Raw genomic sequence first — 24685 nt, 5'->3', positions numbered from 1 at the left:
AAAAGAAGAAGAAGAAAAGGAAGAAAGAAGAGAAAAAGAGCAAAATTCGTAAGGGACTGCGCTCATGGAGCGGGGCCAGGATTTTTAGCACTTTATCAGTTACAGAAGAAAAGGCAAAAAGGCACAATCTAATTATAACTCTCCACAAACAAGTCACAAGCCCATGAGGACTGAGGGGAGGACTAGGGTCTGTGTCACGCTTACTTTGCAAAATTGGTCATGTCGAGGGCGGTTTTTATGCTATACAGAGCGTGTTACAAGGTATGGATCGGATCTGTTCTGGCAACGTCCACGTGCATTCTTCCATGAACGGGAAGGGCTGCACGCTGAAGCTGAATTTCTCCCTCTGGGGTTTACAGCTCGTCTCCCGAGAGGACTGCCGTAAGAGCACACAACGCTCTGGAGTGGCGTGTGTGAGCCATGGGAGGGAATGGGATGTTTTTTGTCTTCATAAAGACTTTACAGCTGAATGAATGGAAGGGATGCCTTGAGAAAGTCACTTCTCAGAGCTGGGGAGTCAGGGAATCCTGACCAACACTCAAGGCTGTCAGTGTGCGGGGTGCGATGAAGGAGCCCTCCCTGCAAGGACAAGGGCTGGAAGCACAGCCGTACCCCTTCATGAACCACACAGCAGAATTAGCTTCAGCTCAAAGTGCTTATCTTTCCCGATACACCCAGTCCCTTTGAGGTTTATAAAAATCAAGCCCCCCTTTTGGAGAGCACAGATGTGGCCAAGCCTGCTTTGTCTTGACACTGAGTGGCCGGGTGGACCTCAGCACTCCTCTCCTCCAAGGCCCTGGTTCACCTGGAGGAGGCTCTCTTCTTCCTCTGCATTTCTGTGTCAGTCATCTGCCCTGCCATGCATCCCATGACTGTCAAGGCCTGGGCCCTGTTCTTTGTGTCTGTGAGCTCGTGTAGTCCTCCCACTAAGGGAAGAGCCCATTTCCCTGACTATTATGGATCTACAGCCTTTGTATAAAAATAACCCGAGGGCCTGTGACATGATGTGGACAGTTGACTAATCTGAGTGGAGATGGTCTTCACATCATTATTGTAAATAATTCCAAACTGTAGAGAGAAAACTAGAGATGGAAAAACTTAGATATCTTGGGTCTCAGAACCAGATCTGCCACAGACTGGCTTTTTCTAAAGTGAGATGTGTGTGTGTGTGTGTGTGTGTGTGTGTGTGTGTGTGTGTGTGTGAGCGTGAGGGCGTGCATCATATACATATACATGCACATCATCTATGTTTTTACACACGTATTTATGTGCCTATTCAATCACTGAAATCTTATAAAGTTATACAAATATTAAGTACTTGTCACAATTGCATACACAAGGCTCAGAGAGTAAATAATACATCAAAATAAAAGTCTTGGGCTGGTGACACGGCCCAGTGGCTAAGGCACCTGCCATCAAGCATGATGACCTGTGTGTGATCCCTGAGCCCCACATGGAGAGAGAAACAACTTCTCCAAGTTGTGCTCCGACCTCCGCCTGCACACCAGGGCGCATGTGCCCCTGCCCCAAACACGTAAATAAAGAAGTGTAATAAAAAGTTAAAAAAACAAAAGCACGTGCTTGTGTGCCCTGTGCTGAACCAGCCCACAGTTGGAATGGGCTGATTAGCACAGTGTTGAGCTCCACAGAGCTGTGAAGAAAGGCTGCATTGGCTCCGCTCTTCACAGCAAAGGAGGTTTTAGCAGGACACGTGGAAGCTGCCAATCAAAACCCAGACCATGAAAGAGGCAGCACAGAACTAGGCACTCCTTAACTTCCCTTAACTGACTTCTAGATAATAGATGATCAAGATGATGAATGTAGGCCACACCTCCTCCAACGAGGCTGCACCTCCTAATGTCTACTGCATCCATCACCATCGTGACCATTTTTAAGGCACTTGAAAATTTTTATTAATTGTCTACCTATCATTTATCCATCCATCATCCACCCCACCCTTAGTCCATCCACTTCCTGGCCGTCCTTCCATCAGCCTTGTGTGTACCGTATGTCCTGTGCTCAAACAAAGCTTTGTGTTGAAGGGAACGTGAACGCCTTCTCTTTGCTGAATGGAGGGAGAAGCTGCGTACATAACTCTCTCAGAAGTCAGAGATTAGTCAGCAAAAGAGCAGGAGACAGGAAGATAAGAGCCCGGGAGGGAGGTATACCTCTTACCCGAGGTTACCCGAGGCCCGCGATTGTAGCAACCAAACCTCAAGTACCACGTATTTTACAGAACAAGCATAAGGACATGCTGTGTGGTTCACCAGCGCTTTATGAAGGGTTTCTGTGGCTGCCCAGATGAGGCAGTCACTGAGCTATAGTCTCCTCTGAAGCAGCCACTTCTGGGACATCATTAATGACCCTTTGCATGCTTGTAACTGATCACTTACAGGCCATAATCTCCTGACTACTGCTTAGAATACCTGAACTCATTAGCAGGCTACCACTGAGTGTCACGTGACACTTTTACATCCCACTGCTTGGCGAGTTCTTTGGTTCCTTTCCTTTAACCTTTCCTAGGTGAGTTCATTTTCACTAGAAAAACTGGAAATTTCACTGTTCACTGCTTAGACTTTCAGATATTTATAACATACTGAATCAGAGAGCCCAATGTTGACCCCACGGGGCCTGGAATTCGTGTGTGTGTGTGTGTGTGTGTGTGTGTGTGTGTGTGTGTGTGTGTGTGTGTTTAGGGAGACGTCTATTTGGTTTTGGACTCCACATCAATATTCTAGAACAACCGTCTTCCAATTCCATCATAATTGAATAAATAGACGCTGTTACTAGGCTCTGTGCCAAGAGGCCTTGGGAGTGGGATCGATTCTATTCACTGGCCCCGTTTGACCCTCTTTATTCTCTATGTACAGACAGTTGTCACATGCATCTGCCACACACAGCAAACACATGAAACACCCCAAAGCAAACACATGCTCCTAAAAAGTGTTAGAAATGTAAATTCTGCTTGCTTCTTGGTGACATGAACTTTGTGTCAGACTTCCACGGCACATCTATCGTGAAATAAAACATTACCCTTGATCAATCTTGTGTAAAACAGATGTTTATGTATTAGGCTTATTTATTATAGACTATAGACATCAATGGCTAGTCAGGACATGACTCTGTACTTAGGGGAAAGTGGTCTGGGATTTTATATTGATCATCTCTGCAGAGCGATGAGAATTCACCTTCCAATTGGTGGAGAGCAGTCTGTGCTACTACAGGCGTTCGTCACCAACCTTCCACTTACTGTCTCATGTAGTGACAAAGATTAAACCCATGGGCCAGAGAGCCTGCGGCTACCTTTGACCCACTACACTTCGGCAACTTCTGAGTCCTGTCACTAATCACGACTTTCCATTAGTGATTAATCAGTCCTCGTCTGCTGACTGAACTCTTTCCTCAGATTTCCTGACTTAAATTTCTGAAAGATCATCAAAACTTATATTTGTCATGAGAGTCTCCCACATCAGAGTAGCCCAGACTAAGCCTGTCGTGTGGACAGATTTTTCAAGATCACTGGATGGAAGCCCCTTGTAAGGCTTTCCCCCTAGGTTTGTCTCTGGGTGGGTCTGTGCAGAGGGAGGAGGCAGGTGTGGGAGTCTTCCATTCGAGTCCCCAGTCTCCTGAAAGATGTTCCCACCCTGGCACCTGAGACCTCGGAGTGCACAGGCTGGTACAGGTTTTGTCTGTGGGTGGGAAAGGCATACAGATGGCCAAGTATCTGCAATTTACAAGCTCCCCAAATTGGGCTGGTCACCTCATGTAATCTCTCTGGGGACTAGATCCAGCAGAATCATATGTGTGGAATATTTGTGTCTGGATTTTACAGCGCCACACAAGGCTGAGCTTTTTTTAGCACATCATTCACTTTTCTCTAGAAGTTTTCCATGTAATCAATGTCTTGCTGCGGAGTCAACCCATTCTTTCCTGTGTTCCTGGACAAGAATCCTCTCTAACTCTCCTTTCACAGTCTAGGCACTCGCTCAATTCACCAAGAGAACAGTGATGGCCTCCCTTCATGTCACTGACAGTTCAGATTGGTGAGTGTGAAAGTCTGTCCTCTGGGCATGGCATGGCCATTGCCCTCTTGAATCCTGAATGGCTGTGGTTATCAGCATTGAAAACTGTGCATAACTGAGAACCAATGGTTCTGTCATGGTAGGGGAAGCACTCACAGGCTCCAGTCCTCCCTGAGGATATAGATAGGGTTAATGGTTGCTGTGGGAGAGATATATTCTTCAGTATTACAGCTACTCTAAGTTGCTCACATTAAGTGCACAACCATAATTAAAATTATTGGCTCACAAAGCCAGGCAAGGGTGGAATGGTTTCTTTGGTCTCTCGCAGATTCCCTTTCTGAGGTAGATCAACATTTGTTCATCTTCCCAAGAGAAATTCATAAGACTGACCCTATTCCAAATGTTATCACCACTCAGGGCCAAGGGCTCAATCAGCACTTTTAGCATCAGAGGGCCATTTTGACCCTTTCCAGTACTGCCAACTTCATGTATGAATTATAGGAGGTTGGAATATACCCCTGACACCAAGCTATGGAAATATTTCCAGCGAGGGGCTAAAGAGATGACTCAGTCAGTAAACTGCTTGATGTAGAAGCCTGAAGACTTGAGTTCAATCCCTAGAATCCACACAGAAAGAGTGCTGGAAGACACATGTAATGCCAGCACCGGGAGATGGAGACATGTGGTACTTAGGGATTGCTGCCCATCTAGCCTAGTCTACTTAGTTCCATGTCCCAGTGAGAGACCCTGTCTCAAAAAACAAAGTGTGGTATCTCTGGAAGAGTGATAGCAAAAGTTGACTTCTGGTCTCTATGTGCATGCACACACATGTGCACTTGCATGTATACTCACACCTCTGCACACACAAAAGAAAACACTCTCAGGGAGAGAAAGCTGGTGCTGTGTTCATCCATGCTCATGTGGATTCCTACTGTTTATTTGCCTCCATTATCTCAGTGATTCTGAAGGCTTGGGGTCCCAGCCTAGATTATTCTAGCAATTACTTCATATTCCTCCTTTGCTTCCTTGTGTATGTGGAACTTTTAGACCAAGCTCTTCTCTTGTTTTGGTTCATTGTCTTCCAATTTCTTCTTGTTTTGTTGTTGTTCTTGGTTGGAAAAATCCAAGAGCAAAGAGAAGAACTAATTAATGGCACTTCTTGCTTTTATGCTTGATGTTTTTCAGCCACGTAAATCATTGCATAAGCAAGGTTGCTCAAGTCCTGAACCTTCAGAGGCAGACCCAGAGGCTCCCCCTCATGCTGCCTGACCTGAGGTGCCAATGAAGCAGAGTCTACATTAGCTCAAGATGTGCCTGAGCTCTGCCAAGGAACACTCTTCTGAAACTGGGGCAGATTTTGCATGAAACCTCATTTTCAAACTGAAACCATGAATAAAAAAAAGGTGGTTCGGTGTGGTTTTTACTCAAAACCAGGTGAAGCTTTGTGGCTTCGCCAAGTTTTGACTTGAAGACAGAGAGGGCTCACGGTGTGTGGCTGGGTCTCATTTTGCCTCTCATGTTCCATTTGGTTCTATTTCCCAGACCTGAAATCCAGGGGTCAAATGAGGGGCATACAATGAGTAAAGGGAGCTTGGCATGAAATGGGGTGCAGATGAACACAATCTCAGCTTTTTAGGGCCATGCAGTCCTCTGGGTTTCTGTCTGCTGCCTCTTCTCCTGATACTCCTTGGAAGGATTGCTCAAACAGCAAGACTTTTAAAATTATTGTTCAAGGAAGAGAGCTATTAACACCATTCAAAAATAGCAAAGGCGATTGGGCTTTTGTTTATGCTAATAAATCCAGTAATAAATCTGTTTTTGTGACTCACAGTTATTGAAAGTTTAGAGGAAAACATTTTAAAGCAATGGACAGTGACATTATGCATGCACGGATTTCCACACTTTAAGAGTCTGCTATGTACCACGTACGTGAACTTACCACATCCTTGGAGTGAATCATGATATTTCACAGACAAGGAAGCTAAGTTCTTAGCAGTTGGATAGCTTGTCCGCACACTAAGAGAGAAGGCATGCAAACCTAATACAGGCTGACACCCCTTATCTGAGCTACTTGGAAGCAGAAGTGCTTTGGATTTCAGAATTCTTTGTATTTAGAGGATTTGTATATACATAATGAAGTCTCTAGTACTGGCCTAAGACCCAAATCTAAGCATGAATTTCACTTATTTTTCCTGGCATACATAGGCTAATAGGACTTTTATTTTTGCCCCAATGTCACCTCTATTGCTGTGACAAATACCCTGAGCAAAGGTGACTTTGAGGAGAGAAGGATTCTCTCAGCTTACAACTCCAAGCTACAGCCCACCATTTTGAGGAGTCCATGGCAGGACCCCAAGCGGGCAGTCACAGCGCAGCCACACTCAAGAGAAAAGTGAGATGATGTGCACCCTTGGTGCCTATACTCATCGAGATCTCTCTGTCTCACACAGTTCAGGACCCCCAGACCCCCTGCTTCGGGAGTGGTGGCACCCACAGTGGACTGGCCATCAAGACAGTCCCCCACAGACATGCTCAGAGGCCAACCTCAGCTAGACAGTTCCTCCATGGAGGCTCTCTTCTCAGGTGATTTGAGGTTGTAGGACGTGGACAAAACCTAACCACCACAATGTAATATTTTCCAGACATATATTGACTCAGTACTGGGAGTTTTTACCTAAGACAGTACGGGGCTCTAAAATATTGGATTGTGAGCATTTCATATTTTCAGATTGCTGACATCCTACATACACTAAATAGATGACCAGTGGTAGAAGAAAATGTCTCCGGGTTTTGTCCTCATTCCTTCTATTTTCCAAATTTCTGTCCCTCAGAAACTTTTCATCTTGTCAAGCATATCACAAGCTATACCTAAAGCCATAACATAACATATGGGGTAGGAACTGGTGAGTACCCTGTGCTCTATAATGGGCAGCTGTATGGGGAAAGGGGGGTGGGGAGAAGAAGGGGAGAGGAAGGGAGAGGAGGAGAGAGATCATTTCCATTTTTGAAAGGCAGGTGGGTGGAGGTGGTAGAGAATGTAACATCTTTGTGAGGCAGTGGCATTTGGGGCTCTGAAGAGGAAGGACCAGTCCTGGAGTTCAGGGAGGAGAAAGGACAATCTTGGAAGAGACATGAGTGGGTGAAAGCAGAGAGAGGCATGGGAGGTACTGGAGTTTATAGGGAAGAACCACAGAAAACAATTTTTGTAAGACAGTTTTGGTCTAAACCACAGAGAATTTATTGAGTGTACCTAATGCATAAATACTCATGTTTTCTATTAATATTTATTTTAGCTTTCAAATTGAAGTAAAATATTGGAAAATTTACAGGATCCATGTGGTGCTGAATCCCCGACTCTTCTCAAAGATCAATCATTTATTATTCCCAAGAGTGGATATTTGATTGACATGAAGACGACTGATAGGAGTGTTACTATTTTTAAATAATCTCTAGTTAGTGGACATGTATCTCTTTGACAAGCTACTGAATTTGTGTGTACACTAGAGAATGCAGTACTAGAGCCCATCTCTAGAGGATAATCTTTGTGCTTGAGATGAGGATTTAAGTTCTGAGACAGTTTTGTGAAATGTCAATTTGGTCAAATCATTGACACCATCCTTCCAGTCAAAGGTTTAATTCAACAGTTCATCGTCCCTGAGTTATTGCCCGCTACATCATGAGGGAGAAGGGTTGAGATTCAATCCCTAAATAGACTTTGAGCCATCATTACAACATGAACACTCGAGAGTGGCGCAGTTAGGTATTTGCTGTGGGTTTGGGTCTATGTAGCTGCACTGTTTGCGTGCATGTAACTGCATCAGATGCTGCGCATATGAATATGTGGGAGAAACACACTGGCACCACAGGACTGCAAACCTGTAACCAGAGAGTCTGGATTCAGTGCCTGTCTTGGACCAATATCCTCCTGTGACCCAATATTATCTAAGAAGTGCTGCCAGTTCCTCATGTACTCCATAGTTTTGCTGTGAATCCACGAGGTAACACAGGAAACATTCAGTGTCTCCATGAGACTAGGCAAGGCCTTACATCCAACGTGGACTCTGAAAATGTTCTTCTGCAGGGATTTACGGTGTACAGGGGCACGCCTCTGCTGGTTTTCCACAGAATTCAAAAGTAAGTGGTCCGTGTGGGGCAGGTGAATGGGAATGCTGCTTAGTAAATGCAAAAGAAATAGACATCTCTTCCCTGTTGGTTGCCCTGAAATACACAAGAGAAACCCATTTGTGAGCTGCTGTCCTTTACACTGCTCCAGGAGGAGAAAGAATACTGTCAAACTTAAGGAATCTTTTTTGTAACCTGAGTGACAAGATGCCTGCACAAGCATTAGTATTTTGGAGGATGACTGACTGACTTTTGTTTTATGTGTATGTGTGTTTTGTATGCTTGTATGTCTGTGTATCACATGTGTACAGTGCCTATTGAGATCAAAAGAAGGTGTCAGATGCTTTGGAACTGGAGTAAGAGACAACTGGGAGCCACCATGTGGGTACTAGGAATGGAACCTGGGTCCTCTGGAAGAGCAGCCAGTGCTCCTAACCCATGAGCCATCTCTCCAGCCCATGAACATTATTTTGTTGTGTTTATTTTGTTTGTTTGTTTGTTTCTGGTTACCTGTCTACCATAGTTTCCCATCTTTCACAGTTGCGTTTCCTGGTTGGAAAGCATTGCCTTTTCCTGTAACCTTTGCTGCTCACTTGTGAGCCAGATCCAGGCAACAAAATCCCAGCATTTATGACCAGCCATAGAAGTGGCTTAAGGGATAGATGGGAGATTCTGCCAGCTCTGATAAGCTGTGAGCTGTGCTATTATTTAAATCTCGGTCTACTTGAAAGCTCATTTTTCTTGTACAGAGACATGCTCTCCTGAGCCACCTGGATGCAAAAAGAAAAGCAGTTTTCAGTGACCTCAGACTCTCCCTTGCCAGAATTCTCAGACAGGACAGGACTTTTGTCTGTGCTGGGCCAGGCAGGCTCCCATGTCTTCTAGGAGACGGATTACCATTCTTCGTATTGAGGAGAGTCAGGATTGTGTCCTTCTGGACCAAGCTTGAAATTCTGAAATCTCCAGCCATACATGGATAACTGGAGCTACTGAGGGTCAGAGCAGTTGTGTATATTCTGGGATGTCTCCTGTGACCCCACAGCCCCAGATTCCAGAAGCTCTGCTTGGAGACATACTCCAAGCTTTGTTTATACACTGAAAAACCCTCTTAAGTCTTTCCTGTAAGTCATCGTCTTAATGGTCAATACTTTTGTTTGTTTGTTTGTTTGTTTGCATAGGTTGATCACTCAGAGGACAGTGCCAAGCATTCTGTGTGATTACAATTGCAAACAGCCTTTGCTAAGAAAAATCTGTATTATGTTCAGCCAAGTGCTTTATCAAGGAATGGTGCAGGTATGCTTGTGGCATGGAGGTGATGGTTTATTTCAGGCAGGCCTGAATAAATAGGTGCTGATATCAAACCACCAGACCAACAGCCAGGCTGCCTGGAGGCAGACATATTGCTCATTATATATGGCTGCCTTCCTTGATTGTATGTTATATACCTGCTCCTTAATATTTTGATCACCTTCCCTGAAGATATACAGGTCACTTAATAACAGGGACATATTCTGAGATATGTGTAATCGCACTCTTGGGTGAGTGTCACTGGGTGTAGTTACACAAGCCGAGGCAGATTTGTCTTTGCCGGGTGATATACAACCTCAAGAGACCACCATCGCACACACGTGGTCCACTGTTGACTATAACACCGTTGGGTACCATGTAAGCCTCCATCATCTGGTAAGCTTGTCTGACATCGACATCTGTCCTGAAGTTCATCTGATCAAAGTCTAATGATTTGCCTGGGTGACATAAGGAGATCGGTTTTGGAAAGGTGGACTAAATTGCTGTTTGCAACCTTTCCACCTCTGGCTCCCTAAACAACATAACAGACAAGAGTGCAAAGGGCAGGCTGGAGAGCAGAGAGTGGGAGTCACGCCTGCTGGAGCCCTGCGGACTCTGGGGCCAGGCTTTCTCGTCCTGAGCACAGTTCAGGCCCTGTCAGTAGCTGGCCTAGGAGTCTACTCACTAAGATGAGATTACAGCACACACTTGGCAAGCTGTTGGACACGTCACGCAGCCTTCGAGCGTGCTCTGCTGTGAGAGAGGGCTGTCGAAGGTCCTGCCAGCATCACTTTGGTCTTGCTGTTAAGGAGGACCTTTGGACCTCTCTGGGTCTCACTCTTTCTCTATGGACTGAAGGCTAAGTGCTGATACTACTTATCCACTTTGTAAACAAGGACTAATGTAGCCACTGAGGGAAAGCCACACAAAGGAAGAGACTGAAGTGTATCTGTCGGTGCAAGACTGTGGGAAGGCCAAGCTAGCATGGCTCTCAACACAGTATTGTCCCGAGCACACAGACGGACAGGGAATTGTCCGCCTGTGAAGGGGCTGGTAGCTGGTCCATGCGATAACCGCCACATCGAAACAGCACTCGGGTGTAAAAAGCCATTTCAAATCTGTGCATGCTCTTTGGTCCATGGTCTTTCAATGTCCCTCTTTATTCCTTCCTGTCTTCGAGACGGGGGTCACGGTTAACGTGATGGGGTGGTTAATCTGCACTGTCTACTTGACGGCATGTAAACATGGAAACACATGTCAAGATGCGTCTATGAGAGTGTTTTGAGAAAGGTTTAGCTGGGCGAGGAGAAGCCCAGCCTTGTGCCGGAGTCTCAGATCAAAGAAAACAGAGAAGCGAGCTGTACACCAGCACTCATCACTCTCTGCTTCTGGACTGTGGACACAACGCAACTAACCCCGGCAAGGCTCCGGCCGCCATGTCTCCACCACCGTGAATTTCCATCTTGACCGGCTGCACCTTCAAACTGCCTGAATGACCCCTCCCTTAACTTGGCTTGGTCAGGCATATTGTCACGCCAACGACAAAGGTAACTGGCACAGCCACCGAAGAGAGAGACTGGAAGGAGAAACTCAGTTGGGCAGATGTCATTTCGGCCGAGTTTCTCTTGTAAAGCCACCTCCTCTATCCTGAGAGAAACAGCTTCTCTGTTGCTGATGGAAAGTTCAGCCCCGCTCTCAAGAGGATTTCCTTTCCAGAAACTCTGAACAAGAGAAAAGTATCAGCCCGTGAGATTTTGTGTCAACCAGTAGCCTTTTCCAAAGATTCGAACGGAACAATTTGTTTTTCATGGTTTATAGGTAGCAGATAAAACTTACATGGAAAAATGGGCAGGCAGAGATGGAAAATGAGACGCAGAACCTGGAATAGTCAGCTTAAAAAGCAATTTGTTTCATTTCAGCTGAGCCTAGGAATAACTTGAGGTTAGCAAGTAAATATTTCTACTGGAAAGATCGGCTACAATTAGGTCACCAACTCCGAAAAGACGTAGGCGGAAACTTAAGCACCAACTCTATCATTATGAAGGTACCTCATCAGCAGAACTGTCAGTTGTGGATATGTTGACTTAAAATGATGACGAAGCTGAAATATCAAAGGGCAGCATGAGGAGGTTTTGGAAGGGCCCCTTTCGGACCGACAGCACCCGGGTTCCAAATATGGAGAAGTGGCTGAAATAACATCTTGGGGGACTTGGTTTGAACTCCTTGCCTTCTACACAGTCTAAAATGAGAAGAATAGTTGCTTTCTCTGGGGCCCCGTGTACTGCCGAAGGCTACATGGGCTATGGTTTAATTCTGGCAGCGGCAAGAGTGTTATTATTTTGGATACCAAGGAATGCTAATTTGGTTTTGTTATCATACTGAGAAATAAATGGACTAAAGAACCTGTAACAATACCGTGCGAGCTTACCTAAAACAATGGGCACCATACAAACAAGGCCCTGGGAGGTAGGGAGCCAGCTTTAATTGGTAAAGTCCTTGCGGCACAAGTTTGAGAATCTAAGTTCAATTCCCTGCACCCATGTGAAAAGCCAGGTGTGATGCTGTACACTCAAGATCCTAATTCTGGGCAGGTAGAGACAAGAGAAGACAACAGCAAGCCCCAGGTCCCTCTGAGAAATCCAGTCACAAGCAAACAAACAAACAAACAAAAAGATGCATGGTTCTCAAGGGATGATACTGGAGGTTGGCCTCTGGCCTCCATGAATGCAGAGAGAGAGAGAGAGAGAGAGAGAGAGAGAGAGAGAGAGAGAGAGAGAGAGAGAGAGAGAGAGAGAGAGAGAAGTACAGTATGGACGGCCAGTGCTGTACAGAAGATGAACTCAGTCATCCAAGAACAGGTTTCTTTTCTCTTGGACATTTGTCAGAAGAGTCTGAAAATGACTGATCAGTTGATGTGTATTTTTCATGTTACTTGAGGGTTTACTAATGACTAGATTGTGCTAAGATTTAGATCTACCTAAGTCACGGAATTCGGAAGAATACTATGTTTTGCCTTGCTAGTCACTGATTTCTCACAGGAGAGTTTACTTGACAATTCACTCTATTTGGATTAATTATTCCCACAGCCACACTACCCATCCATGGGCTTTCCTTCTCTTTTCCAAATCTCCTTTCAACACATTAGCCCGGCCTCGGTTTTACAATGAGTCTATTCCTTTAGCAATATAAAGTTTCTGAGACCTGTGCTTTTGGTATCCAGAGCCTCACCGCCATGAGCATAGTTAGGTGTCCTCCATGAAGTCCCTTCTTCAAAAGGGGCTAATGCTGGGACAAAACCCCCAAAGGGTGGGTCTAACCACAGCTGCCTAACTACCATGCCACGTAAAGTGAGGTGGAGCTCCCAGGGCAGGTGGTTTGGGCCGTGCCACATGGTGAAGGCCAGTCACAGGAGGAGGGCCATCACTCTGCCCTCCAGTCCTGCTTGGTTTCCTTTGTCACATGGTCACATGCATGAATGAATGTGTCCTCTGGTGGTATAACTCCAAATTGCTACATCTTTTCCTTTTTAGTAAAAATTGCATTGATCAATTTCTTATTCCTTGGCAGTTTAATACATGGACATGATGGATTTTAGTCTTTCTCGCCCTCTCTGATCCTTTCCCTCTTTTCCCCCCGAAGCCCATCCTAACAAATTCCCCTACTTGCATGACTTTGCTGTGTGTGATGCACTGAGCTGAAATCCGCTTGTCTAATGAGTGTGGGGGTGAGGTTATTGTCTGCAGCAGGACAACTTACCAGTGTTCACAATCCTTTTCCCAGTCCCCATTAGCTGTCTGTAATCCACACACACCCTTCGCCCTCCTGTCCCAGTCTTATACAGGCAGAACAGTCGCCATTAGTTCCTGAGCCCTAGTCTCTTCTGCTTCATGCTAGGCACACATTCTAAGATGGACCTTGAAGTCCAACCTCTTTATTTTACTATCAGTTCTGCCACATGCTCAAGAAGGCTTCCTGTTGAAGGAGGATAGCTCTTACTGGGGTCCCAGGGTTACTTAGGATTCAATTATGAAGTCATGAAGGGTGCGTGTGTGTGTGTGTGTGTGTGTGTGTGTGTGTGTGTGTGTGTGTGTACATGTGTGTCATTTGGAGTGCATGATCAGGCCTTATGGACCCTTAGAACTGCACGGTTAGCCATACAGTTTACATTGCCTTGGTTCCAACTCTGGTGTCTGTAGAAGGAAAACGGTTGGAGACAAATTAAGCTTTCAGAGTAAGGAGTGAAAGGGAGAGAGTGAAGATGGAGGCTTGCAGCAGAGCCAGAAAGAAGGTAATTTAAGATCAGAGCAATACATATTGGTGCAGAGAATTCAGGAAAGGAGAGGAGAGGACAGGGGAGGAGAGCAGAGGAGAGGATGGAGAGAAGGCATGCAGAGCTCATGTTTCCTTGGAGAGGAAGTAGGAAAGAGGGGTCTCTGGGAACCAGAGCCTGGGGAATATTGATTGAGAGAAGACTGAGGCACTGGTGGAGTGAATAGCTGCTCTCCCTGGTCCTTGACACTCTACTCAAGAAAGGGTCTTCCCAGTGGTTGCCCTTCTTGGAGATGGGGTAAGATACAGCCCAGGGCCAGGTTTGGTTTTCCTTCCTCACATATGGAAATCTTCTCACCCCTGTGTTAGAGGATTACAGACATTTTACCCTAGCCAGTATTTCTCCCTCCTACATGGGGCACCAAGTGTGATATGTGGTATTCCAGAAGTGTCTGGTGGTCTCTGTTATAGAACTCTACAACCTGACTCCTTGGACCCATCACTTAGGTTCTTAAAATCTGGTTCTACCTTCCAGGGAGCATTGCATTAACTTCTTCTCTCTCCTTCAACTCCCATCATCCCTCTGGCCATATATCAAGGTTGGCACAGCCTCCTCATGAAAGGTCAAGACTTGGCACCAAGTGCCATCGTGTAGACTGTGTAACAGGCTCAGAAATCGAGGATAGCAACTGCCAGGGCCCAAAGACAGGGACACAGGAGCCTAGGGGTCACACAGCAAAGGAGTTGGGGGCCTTGTCATCCCCCCAATGTTCAGGTCTTCCCAGGGCTCTTGACCCCTTTTAGAACGAAGTCTTTAAGGACGCCATGAGTTAGGAGGCAGCCACAGTGACCCAGGGTATATGCTAAAGCAATGGCCAGCATCTTTTCTGAAGAGGAGACCCACAGGGGTTCATGGGGGAAGGTACATCATAAAGATAGAGGCATGGCCTGGAACCACGCAGGCAGCTATAATCCAAACAAGGAGTGTCTGGATCCCCAGATCCTGGAAGAGCAAGGGGGAATTGTTTTCTACTTGAGAAGAGCGGCTGCCAGTGATCCCTTGACCTGGAGCGTTCACACCCAAGAACTGGGAGAGAACAAATTTCTGTTATTTTCAGACCCCCTGTTTGTGTGATCTGTTACAGCAGCCCTTGGAGGCCCTGGCCACCCAGTTTTTTTCTTGCCTAGTCAGGAAGCTCCACCCAGAGGGCCACACTGTCCCTGGAGCCAGTCCCAATGCTACTAGCGTGATTTAAAGGCTCAGGAAGCCTCAGCCATAAGGCTCCGTGCCCAGGTGAGTGTATTTCTTGGGCCCGCCCTCGTCATCATGACTTTCTGACTCCCTTCCATCTGTGTTCCCCTTTGAACTTCAATCAATGGCTGAACCCAGAACGTTGTTTTGACTGTTGGTGTCTAAACTCCCCACCGTGTGGTTTTTTGGGTCAGACAATCAGGCTTACTTCTGTGAATCATCACCCAAAGATTCAATTAGCTCTGGCTTCCTCTACCTTGTGGCCAGGCCTTTGGGGACTGAGGGAGAACAGGAGCATTTAGGCCATTGCTGAGGAAAACCAGGCATGCCAGGGCTGCAAGGCGCTGACACAGGCAGGGAGCAGGCAGATTAAGGTGTCGGGAGGGAGAGCGGGGAAGAATGAAGTCACCAGGACTCAGCGCCTGGAGCAGGGACAGCTGCAGACTCCTGACACAGTAATTTAGGGAGAGAGAAAGTGAAGGACTTTGTTGGTGACTGAGGGGAGACAGAGGCCGGAGTCAAGGGGAGGTGAGACACATGTTAGCAACACGGTCCTTTCACCAAGCCTGGAGACGGAATCCCAGGCGCAATTCTGCTGGGGATAGAAATGGTTGGGAAGCTTCCTTTGAAGTCTGACATCATTAAGAAAAATTCACATAAAACCAAAAAGGGAGGAGAGAGGGAGGGAGGAGGAGAGGCTGATTTTATCCTGACAAAGAAGGTAACAAAGAACGAACTGAGAGATGCTCATGGTTTACAGCATAAACAGGAATTCAGTCAAATCCATCACAAAGAAAAAGCAGAGTCAAACAAACAAGCAAACAAACAAACAAGCAAACAAACCGCCCGGTTTCTTGGAGGTCCTGGATGCTGTTGCATTGTGGGTGGGCTTGGTCCATGGGGGCAGAGTCCTAAGTCACAATGCAAGATTCAGGCAGAGAAACAGCTTCCATCCTGAGTACAGGGGTAGCCCTGAAGTCATAGATCTGGGTTTGGTTTCTGATTTCTGCCGGCCGCTGCTGCTCTGGCGGGAGTTTGCCAATGTGTTCCCAGGAACCACCAGTTATGAGTTGAGTCGAGTTCTCTAGACATGACAATTTAAGCACAGACATGTGCAAACGAGCCTTGGCTGAGGCTGGGCTCAGGACGTCCTTAAATTCCATCGACTCCTGCTGGTCCAGGTCTGCTCTGGCCAGCACTGTGATATCATCTGCTGCTTTCAGGGTGTTCCTGCATCTGTGCCTCACCTTCCTTTCCTATCTACCAAGCTCCTCCTAGCCCCAAGTCTTGCTGAGGTACAGCCTGCTCCAGAAGGCAGAGAGCTGTAGCTTGTGATTTCTACAGAGACTTTTCCTATTTCTCCCTTCACTATAGAGCTAAGCGATGAAGGTTCAACATCCTGTGATTAGTTTTTAGATAGATTTCTCTCACACTCATCATACCACCCCATGCCTTTGACACTTTGTACGTGACGGTCCCTTCAGAATCCAGCTGAGTGTGCCAAGGCAGGGTGCATTCTCATCTAGTAGCTGACCATAGGCAGGGCAACTTGGGGAAATTGGGCAAGAAGCCAGAGCACGTGATTTTCCTAACTTGGGGACCCTTAGGTCCTCAAAGGGCATTGTATCAACAGATTGCATTCAGAAGAGAGGGGAGGTCCAGTATGGTACACGCAGAGCTCTTGTAATGACCTGTATCACCCTACATCCTGTTCGAGACATCCTCTTAGTTCATACTAAGGTATGAAAGACTGATAGTTTCACTACTGCTGGTGTTAAGTGGAAACTCCAGCAACCTGGAGCAAAAGCCAAGAACCCAGGTCACATCCCTGCAGCTGGAGGTGGCCAACTGGTGTCTTAATTTCTCCTTTAAAAAATGACCCCTTAGGTGACCTGGAATCTGGTGTGGTTCTAGGCACTGGAAATAGGTTAGGCAGAAAGACTGATCGCAGGCCACATCCCATGGTGATAACACCCTAGAGGAGAAGGCCATGTGCCAATCAACAGATAGGTTACAATTTTAGAGAGTAACAGGGCAATCAAATCAAGTTTGCTTTCAGAAAAAAAAAATGATGAGAAAACCAAACAAGACAAATGGGTGAAGCTAGCACGTTGAGTGGCAATGTTCTTTGGCCACGTGGTGGTCACATGCTCAGACACATGTCCTCTTGGCAGTCTGGCAATACCTGGCTGGTTCACACTCAGCCAGTTTTCAGAATGTCCAGCTGAGGTTACAGGGCAAGCCAACTTGTGGCCAGAGAGGCCTTTGTAAGTTTGGTTTCTCCACAAGTCCGGCAATAAAAAGGACGACTCTGCAGGCAGCCAGCCCTGACCTTGGCAGGAAGGAACACAGAGACTCCCTGGTGCCCAGCCTCTAGGGGAGCTGGCAGCCAGGCCCAGGGTTCCCCGAAAGGGCCGTGCTTTTTTCCTGCATGGAAGAGTGTCTGGGACCTGAGGGAAGCGTAGGGTTGGTGGGAGAGGTGCTGGTTGCTTCCACACCTTTCTCAGATACTCCACCCTGTGTGTGCTTCTCAGAGGCTTCTTTGGGGAGGAGATGTGGCAATTCTAGGGACTGAAAAGCCTCCAGGGGGTCCCAGGCAAATGTAAGCTTTGTGTCTTAGTGGTTGTCACTCAAATATGGGGAGGGGAGGATTAAATCCATGCAAAGAGACTTAGTGAGAAGGTAGGACGGTATAAAGCACAGGTCATGTTAAAGATGGATAGCAAAAATCATGGTTTTAAAATAGCAATTTTGGGGTGACCAGGGAGTCTAAAGGCAAACAAAACTACCGTGAGGGTGGGTTACCTGCCTCTCAGTGACTTCCCACTGAAGTTGCCTTCTCAGAGTTACCTGAGTCAGGACAGGAGACCAGGGGAGATGACCTTGTGTGCTGGTCTTCAGGTTTACCTGTGTGTGTGTGTCGCGCTGAAGTAAAGGCCTAGGATAAACTCCATGTTCTGATTTCTTCCTAGTCACCTCCTGGGACTCTGCCCTCCTGAATATTCCTAAAGAATGACTTTTCTCCTGTCCTTTGGAGCCGGGCAAGCGGCTTTGGGGAAAGTCATGATCTCTGGAGTGGCTGCCACAGACTCCTCTCCAAGGGTCTGCCAGCACACAAACAAGGCGTCTCCCTCTGAAGGGAGGAAAAATTGAGGTCATGACCCCAGATGGGAAACTCATTTCGACGGTTGTGGGACTGTTTCAGGGTTCCAGAACATCCAAGGAAGGGAGTCACTATCTTTCCAGCGGCAATTCAATGTTTAAAACTCAGAATAATTATTGAAGAAATGTTACAAGTTTGCAAAAAGGATAAAACACTTACTCAGGTTGTCAACTCCCTGACTGAAAGGGAAAATTGCTTTGTTTCTACTGATGAAGACTTTGATGATGATGATGATGATGATGATGATGATGATGATGATGATGATTTTGTACTGGGAACTGAACCCAGCGCCTTGTGTGTGCCAGGCAAATGTTCTACCACTACACTCCATCCACATCCTAGGGTTTTATAATTGAAACTCCTGTGTAGATACAGCCAACCCTGGGCCAACCCTGGTGAGCAGATGGCTGCAAGTCACCTGAGGAGACGGGAATGACTTCCAGCCTAAATGCCGACTGGCCACTCTGCCCTCATTCACCCCGAGGCTTCAGCCAAATTCTGGGACAGTGACTGGTTTCTTGCCTGGGATTGTGACACTTCCTCAGACTAGTGCATGGACAGGGTGCAGGAAGTGCAGGAAGTGCAGGAGGGCATGAGTCAGGGCTGGGCTGGCACCAGGTGGCCTTGGGGCTGGAAAGAGAGCTTGACCACTTGAAGTCCACCGCAGGCTCTGGGAGAATCGTGCAGGGCTGGGTGAGGAAAGGGGCTGTGTCTGACTCCGGAGCCTGGCTGTGGGCCACAACCTCCCAGGGACCCACACACACGATGCTCCACCCTTCCCAGCAGACGTTCAGCTCTTCCAGTTGTGACCACAAAGGGTGGAACTGAATGACCTGAGAACCAACTTCTTATTGGTTTTGGTAAATTCAAATGATAGACTGAGTAACACATTAGCATCATCATATGAAGTTATATTACAGAGCTGGGAATGTAACTCTGCGGGGGAATGCTTGCCTGGTATGATTGAGGTCCTGGGTTCAATTCTTAGCACCACTCAGGCACAGACAGACAGACAGACAGACAGATGACACACACACACACACACACACACACACACACACACACACACACACATACACTCCAACAGTAATCACAGCTCTCTTTGAGGGGGTGACCCTGTCCTGCTGAAAGACTGGTACTATATACTTTCTTGGGTATAATTTAAAATTGAAATGCTGTAATTTTCTTGTACTCTGCTATCATGGTGTTTCCAGGACAGGGCATTGGGAGCTAATGGTTTTTTCCTCCACTTTGTCCCTATGCCCTCTCTGTCTCATGTACATGCCGGGATGTAGGGACCCACATTCTGATGCCTATCACTCTACCTACTTGAGACACCCTTACTCACATGCAGGCAGGATTCCTTTTCAGGAGTTTGGACACAGAATTGTGTAAGACAAACTATTGGATGCTCCTGTTTCCTGTCCACAGGCATGTAAAATCTTGCAGAGCCAGGCCAGGAGGAGTGGCCCTGTTGACGTAGTCTCCCCTTGTCACTGAGCTGGAACTGTCCCTGGCAGTGCCATCTTTAGGCTCCCCCAAGAGTCAGGCCCCACTGAAGCAGGTCTGAGCTCTGATCCAGTCCCTGGGCCCAGCAATGGGGCTCAGACAGGACTCTGAGTCCAGCCAAGGTGATAGACAGAGGAGCCTGTGCCGGGATGTGGAAGAGGCAATGGGAAGAAATGGAGGCTGTGGCTGGGGGACCTGGGGAGTGTCTTGGTCCTCCCCCAGGGGCTGAGACCGCAGACATCCCTTCTGCAGTACCTGCCATGGCACATATCTGACCCTTGGTGACTCTTTTTCAAGTACTGTGGACATGTTTATGAAGCAGACCACGAGCTTCTGGGGGCAGAATCTTTGGCCTAGAAGCAGAGTTCCTGGAATAGTGTTGACACTTCTCAAATAACAGTTAGCTTGAAAAAAAAAAAAGAATCCTAAGCTCTTCTCTGCCCTGCTCAGATGGACTCTGCCCCATCACAGAGCATTCATTGACACTGTTTGTGGAAAGAAGTCAGTCTCACAAAAACCTCGGTCCAGAAAGTGTTACTGAAAAGGATGTAGGAACCTGGTGTTTCTGGCTTATCACTTTTCTTTACACAGTGAAGTCAAGAGGTTAAAAATAAGATGCAGGGCTGGGGGTTAGCTCGGGCAGTAAAATGCTCACTGCAGAAATATGAGGATTTAAGTTCAATTCCTGGAACCCATGTGGAACAGCTTGGATTACAAACAAACACTTTGCAATCTCAGGCCTGGCGTGGGGACCAGGGAGTAGAGATGGAAGAGTCCTTGGGTTTTGCTGGCCAGAGTAATTGGGGGGCCCCAGACTAATGAGAGATCTGGCTGAAAAGACAAGGTAGACAACAGCCAAGCAATCACCTCTGGCCTTCACACACACACACACACACACACACACACACACACACTCACACACACACACACACACACACCCATAGAAACACGCACACATGCATGCACATATAAGTGAATATAAAAATCGAAAAGACATATGTGTACATACATACACAAATAACCAGACCAATTATAAACACACACACACACACACACACACTCGTTTAGGTCTTAAGCAACAGGATATAGATACCATCATAATACTTTTGCAAAATTCAGAAATATTGCTACATTTTCCACGAGATTAACTTTTGAGATGAAAGAGTCCTTCTGAACTTAATATTTCTTTAAAAAAAATCCCTTAGCCAAAGTGAAGATATTTTCTTGGGAGAATAAAATGACTAAGCTGTCGTTTTCACAATGAGAAACATGCTCTCATAGCTCTCCCACCACTTTCTATCCTTACAGGATGGGTTTCAGTTACATCACTCATAACGCGTTAAAATCGTGAACAAAATCTTGCAAGGAAGAGCCAAACAGCCAAGGACGAGGTTACCGCATGGGCGTTGGCCCCAAGATCACCCCCTCAACCTGAGAGCCCGTATTTAAATTCAAACTGGGAGCTGGTACTTCACAATCTAAAACACGTATTCTTCTTGCTCTTGTGAGATAGGGCAGAGTGGTGGGTCTCTTCCTGCAGTGTATCTCGCCTTGAGTTCTTAGCGACAGCTGACATCAAAGGAAACAGAAGAAATAGTGTGGGGACCACAGATAACTGGGGGGATTGCTAAAATTAGAGGTGAGGTAGCCTGGGCTCTGGCAAGGACCTTGCTGATCATCTACTCACATGGACTCTTATTTACTGCCCAGCTTCCAAAGAGAACGGCTTACTCCACAGGCTTGACTGTCTTCCAGAACTGCGCCATAGCTCTGTAGCTGGAGGGCCTATCCTAACTACCTTAAACTCTTCATGCTGTTGCTTCTTGCTGTGGAGCCCCGTGTAATCCCGAAGTTGACAGACCTGGATTGTGCTCTCAGATGCTCTCAGATGGTTCGCATATTGGAGAACATCCCTCACACTCCTCTCCCTCCCTCCATCCTGATACTTTACAGAGCCTTCTCTGAATGTGGGATGCATCTGAATGCTGGGGTGGGCTGAGGGAGTGGTCACCTGGGATACTGTGGTGTGTCTTACCTTTTCCCTTCTCTTTCTCCTTCTGTCCATGTTTCCCTGGCTACTGTATCTAAGCATCTACCCCTCAGGATTTACGCTTTGGGGGTAACGATCACATCCTGGGTGGGCCCATCAGGAAAGGGTTGGATTTTTCCTATTAATATCTTGGCTGCCCCGATTTCCTCTTCAGAAGGCGTTTAAGGACACAAGAAAGTTTGAGAAAAGGGATGGGGAGAAGAAGGAAAGGGCTTAGGAAGAGTTTGACTCAAGTGGGGACCACAGAGATCAGCCCTGTTTCCCCGAGAAGGCCCTTGTGGCTTCCTCAGAAACCCCACATGTCCAGAGACCACCATGGGACATTCAGAGATAACAGTGCCAGTTCCTGCTGGTCCTGCCTTCCTCCTTTCCCCTGTTACCCTCACCTTCCTCTTCTTGGAAGATCTTTCTTAGGCTTTGGCACCAGAGGTCTCAAATTTGGAGAGTGAGGAGGGAGCCGGAGAGCCACATCCACTTAGTCAACTCTATTTTCCTTCTGTCCTAAACAAAGAACAAACTGTCCCACCCCAGCACATACACCCTAAGAAACACCACCCTGAAGTGGCTGTCCCTGTCTCACCCTGGAACATACACAGTAAGCACCGCCCGGAAGTGACTGTCCCAGAGTCGAGTCCCTAAGGCTCTCTGTCACTATGGGGAGGGAGAGTAGACCGGACTCCAGGCAGGTGTCCCCCTGGTACATGGGTGAGTTACAGTGGCTGTCAGCATAGGGACTCTGGAACCCAGGCCTGAGGCTGAACAGAGCACAGACAGCTGGGCACAGTGGGCCTTTATCTGTTGCCAGTTGGACCCAGGGATGGGGCTCGGAGGCTGGAGTGCTCTGCCTATTCCTGGCAGATGTTTCCTAAGCAACTCTGGTGGCTGTGGCTCCAGGCCCAGCCCAGAATAACACATTGTTAGCATATGTTAACAGTCTGCCTTGTCCGCAAAGATCACATAATGCCTTCCATTTAGTGTATGTCTTGCAACTGTTCCTATCTAGTTTATGGGCAACAAATCCGAGACCCAGTGAGGTCGGGGAGCGCCTGCCTCTGAGTGGGAATGAGTTAGGGGTTGTCCCAGGAGACCCCTGCTTCCTGACTGAGAGCTGTTATTCACCACTTGCCCTCATTGCGAGCTTCTTCCAGGATGGTCTCTCTCTAGCTGGCAGATCTCAAGGTCTGGTAGGAGTTAAAAAGAACACATGTGTTCTGAACGCTTTGAGAGTGACACACACACACACACACACACACACACACACACACACACACACACACTGCAGTGTTCAGCATGCGGTGACAGATGAAAGAGAGGACGCTGTTTCAGTACTGGGTTTTGTGACCACACATGGTTTCCTTCACCCTCGGAGGAAACACATGAAATGGAGAAGGAGGGCACAGGCGGCCTGTCTCCCTTCCCTCCCACTGTGAGAGCTTCTGATCCCATCCTTCCTCCATTTCAAAGTGTGACTCTTTCTGTCCCCTGAACTTTCTTAGTAACTGGTCGCCAATACCATTCCACAGAAAGAGGAACTGTGGTGTGGAGGCTAAGTGGAAATTTCGAGAGGGTTTCAGTGACTCTCAACACAGAGAGCTCCATCTTGCTGGGGGCAGAGGAGGAGCATGCAGATCAGTTGCTGCTTGAGGCTGCCTTGACAGAGACCCTTAGGCAGGTGACTCCTCATCTGTCGTTCAAATGAGAGCAAGAGATCTCTGGGCAAAGACTACCAACAGAAGAGCTTGCACACAGAAAGCCAGGTCCTTAGGACATTAACTCCAGAGCAAAAGATGCCAACATTGAAGAGTATAAAACACAGCCAGGAAATTAAAGATCCAAGTGAATGGAAAGACAGAGCATGCCACTGAATGACAGCACTCCATGCTATTGAGATGACAGTGTGAACAGTCTGTGGACTGAATGTAGTTCCTACTGAAATCCCGATGGAATATCTCTCTCTCTCTCTCTCTCTCTCTCTCTCTCTCTCTCTCTCTCTCTCTCCTCTCTCTCTCTCTCTCTCTCTCTCTCTCTCTCTCTCTCTCTCTCTCTCTCTCTCTCTCTCTGTGTGTGTGTGTGTGTGTAGGTGCACATGCATATGTGTGCAGGTGTGTGTGGTATGGAGGTGGAGATGGGAGGTGGGGGCACACAACCTCAGACATTGTGCCACCTTTTCCCCCCCTTAGACAGGTTCTTTCATTGGCTGGGAACTTGCTCAGCAGGCAAGCCTGGCTGGCCAGGAAGCCCTAGGGATCCACCTGGATCCTCCCCAGGGCTGAGATTCCAACTGTGTGCCACTGAGGGACAAGAAACCAGAGTGATCCTGTTCAAGCCCACAGATAAGGAGAGGGGCCATGCCTAGATAATAAAGACCTTGGGCTTCTTCCTTATTCCCTGATCTGAGAGAAAGGCCTGGCAGGATTTTTCTCCTGCCAGCAGACCCCATTTTGGCTGGCTAGTCCAGGCTGGTCAGATATTCTCCAGGCTTATCCTCAACATGTTTACTCGAGGCTGTGGGCCTATCTACTCCATTTCTTTGTCTAAAATTAGGGAGGGGGCCTGCCCTACACCATCATAAACACAGTTACCCAAGACCATGGGTTGACCAGCTCCCTTTACTTTTTTTAAACTGACAGATACAAGATTCTGGGAAGAGGACCCATCATGAGTCGCCAAAGCTACTTAAAACTCGCCGCCCCAGGACAGAGTGGATTTCTGTCCCAGGGAGTCCACTCTGTGAGCTTTGCTGGGTGGCAGCTTCTTCATGGTTACGAAGCTTGTGACCTGCTGGGTCTGAGAGTGTTTCCTGCTTTTCACCCCAAGAGACTCCTTAGACAAGAGGTTCGCAACCTGTGGGTCATGACCCTCTGGGGGTTGAAGGACCCTTTCACAGGGGTTCCCAAGACCATGGAAAACACAGATATTTACAATATTATTCATAACAGTATGGTTACGAAGTAGCCACAAAAATAATTTTATGATGGGGGTCACCACAACCTGAGGAACTGTATTAAAAG

At 47.2% G+C, this 24685-nt stretch overlaps 1 protein-coding gene across 2 annotated transcripts in view; it reads right to left on the bottom strand.

Annotated features, from left to right (window-relative positions):
• The window catches only part of Runx1 (RUNX family transcription factor 1), a 225443-nt gene that overhangs the window by 165237 nt on the left and 35521 nt on the right, over positions 1-24685 (bottom strand). Inside the window, exon 3 of one of the 2 annotated variants that reach the window (XM_059277146.1) lies at positions 5707-5721. The exons of the other annotated variant lie outside the window; for it this stretch is intronic. Within the exon in view, the coding sequence (XP_059133129.1) occupies positions 5707-5721 (15 nt within the window). The remainder of the gene's footprint in view (positions 1-5706; positions 5722-24685) is intronic. 2 annotated transcript variants of the gene reach the window in all.

The sequence above is a fragment of the Peromyscus eremicus genome, chromosome 12, assembly GCF_949786415.1.
Source record: "Peromyscus eremicus chromosome 12, PerEre_H2_v1, whole genome shotgun sequence".
Taxonomy (NCBI): Eukaryota; Metazoa; Chordata; class Mammalia; order Rodentia; family Cricetidae; genus Peromyscus; species Peromyscus eremicus.
This window is presented reverse-complemented; position numbering and strand designations above follow the sequence as displayed.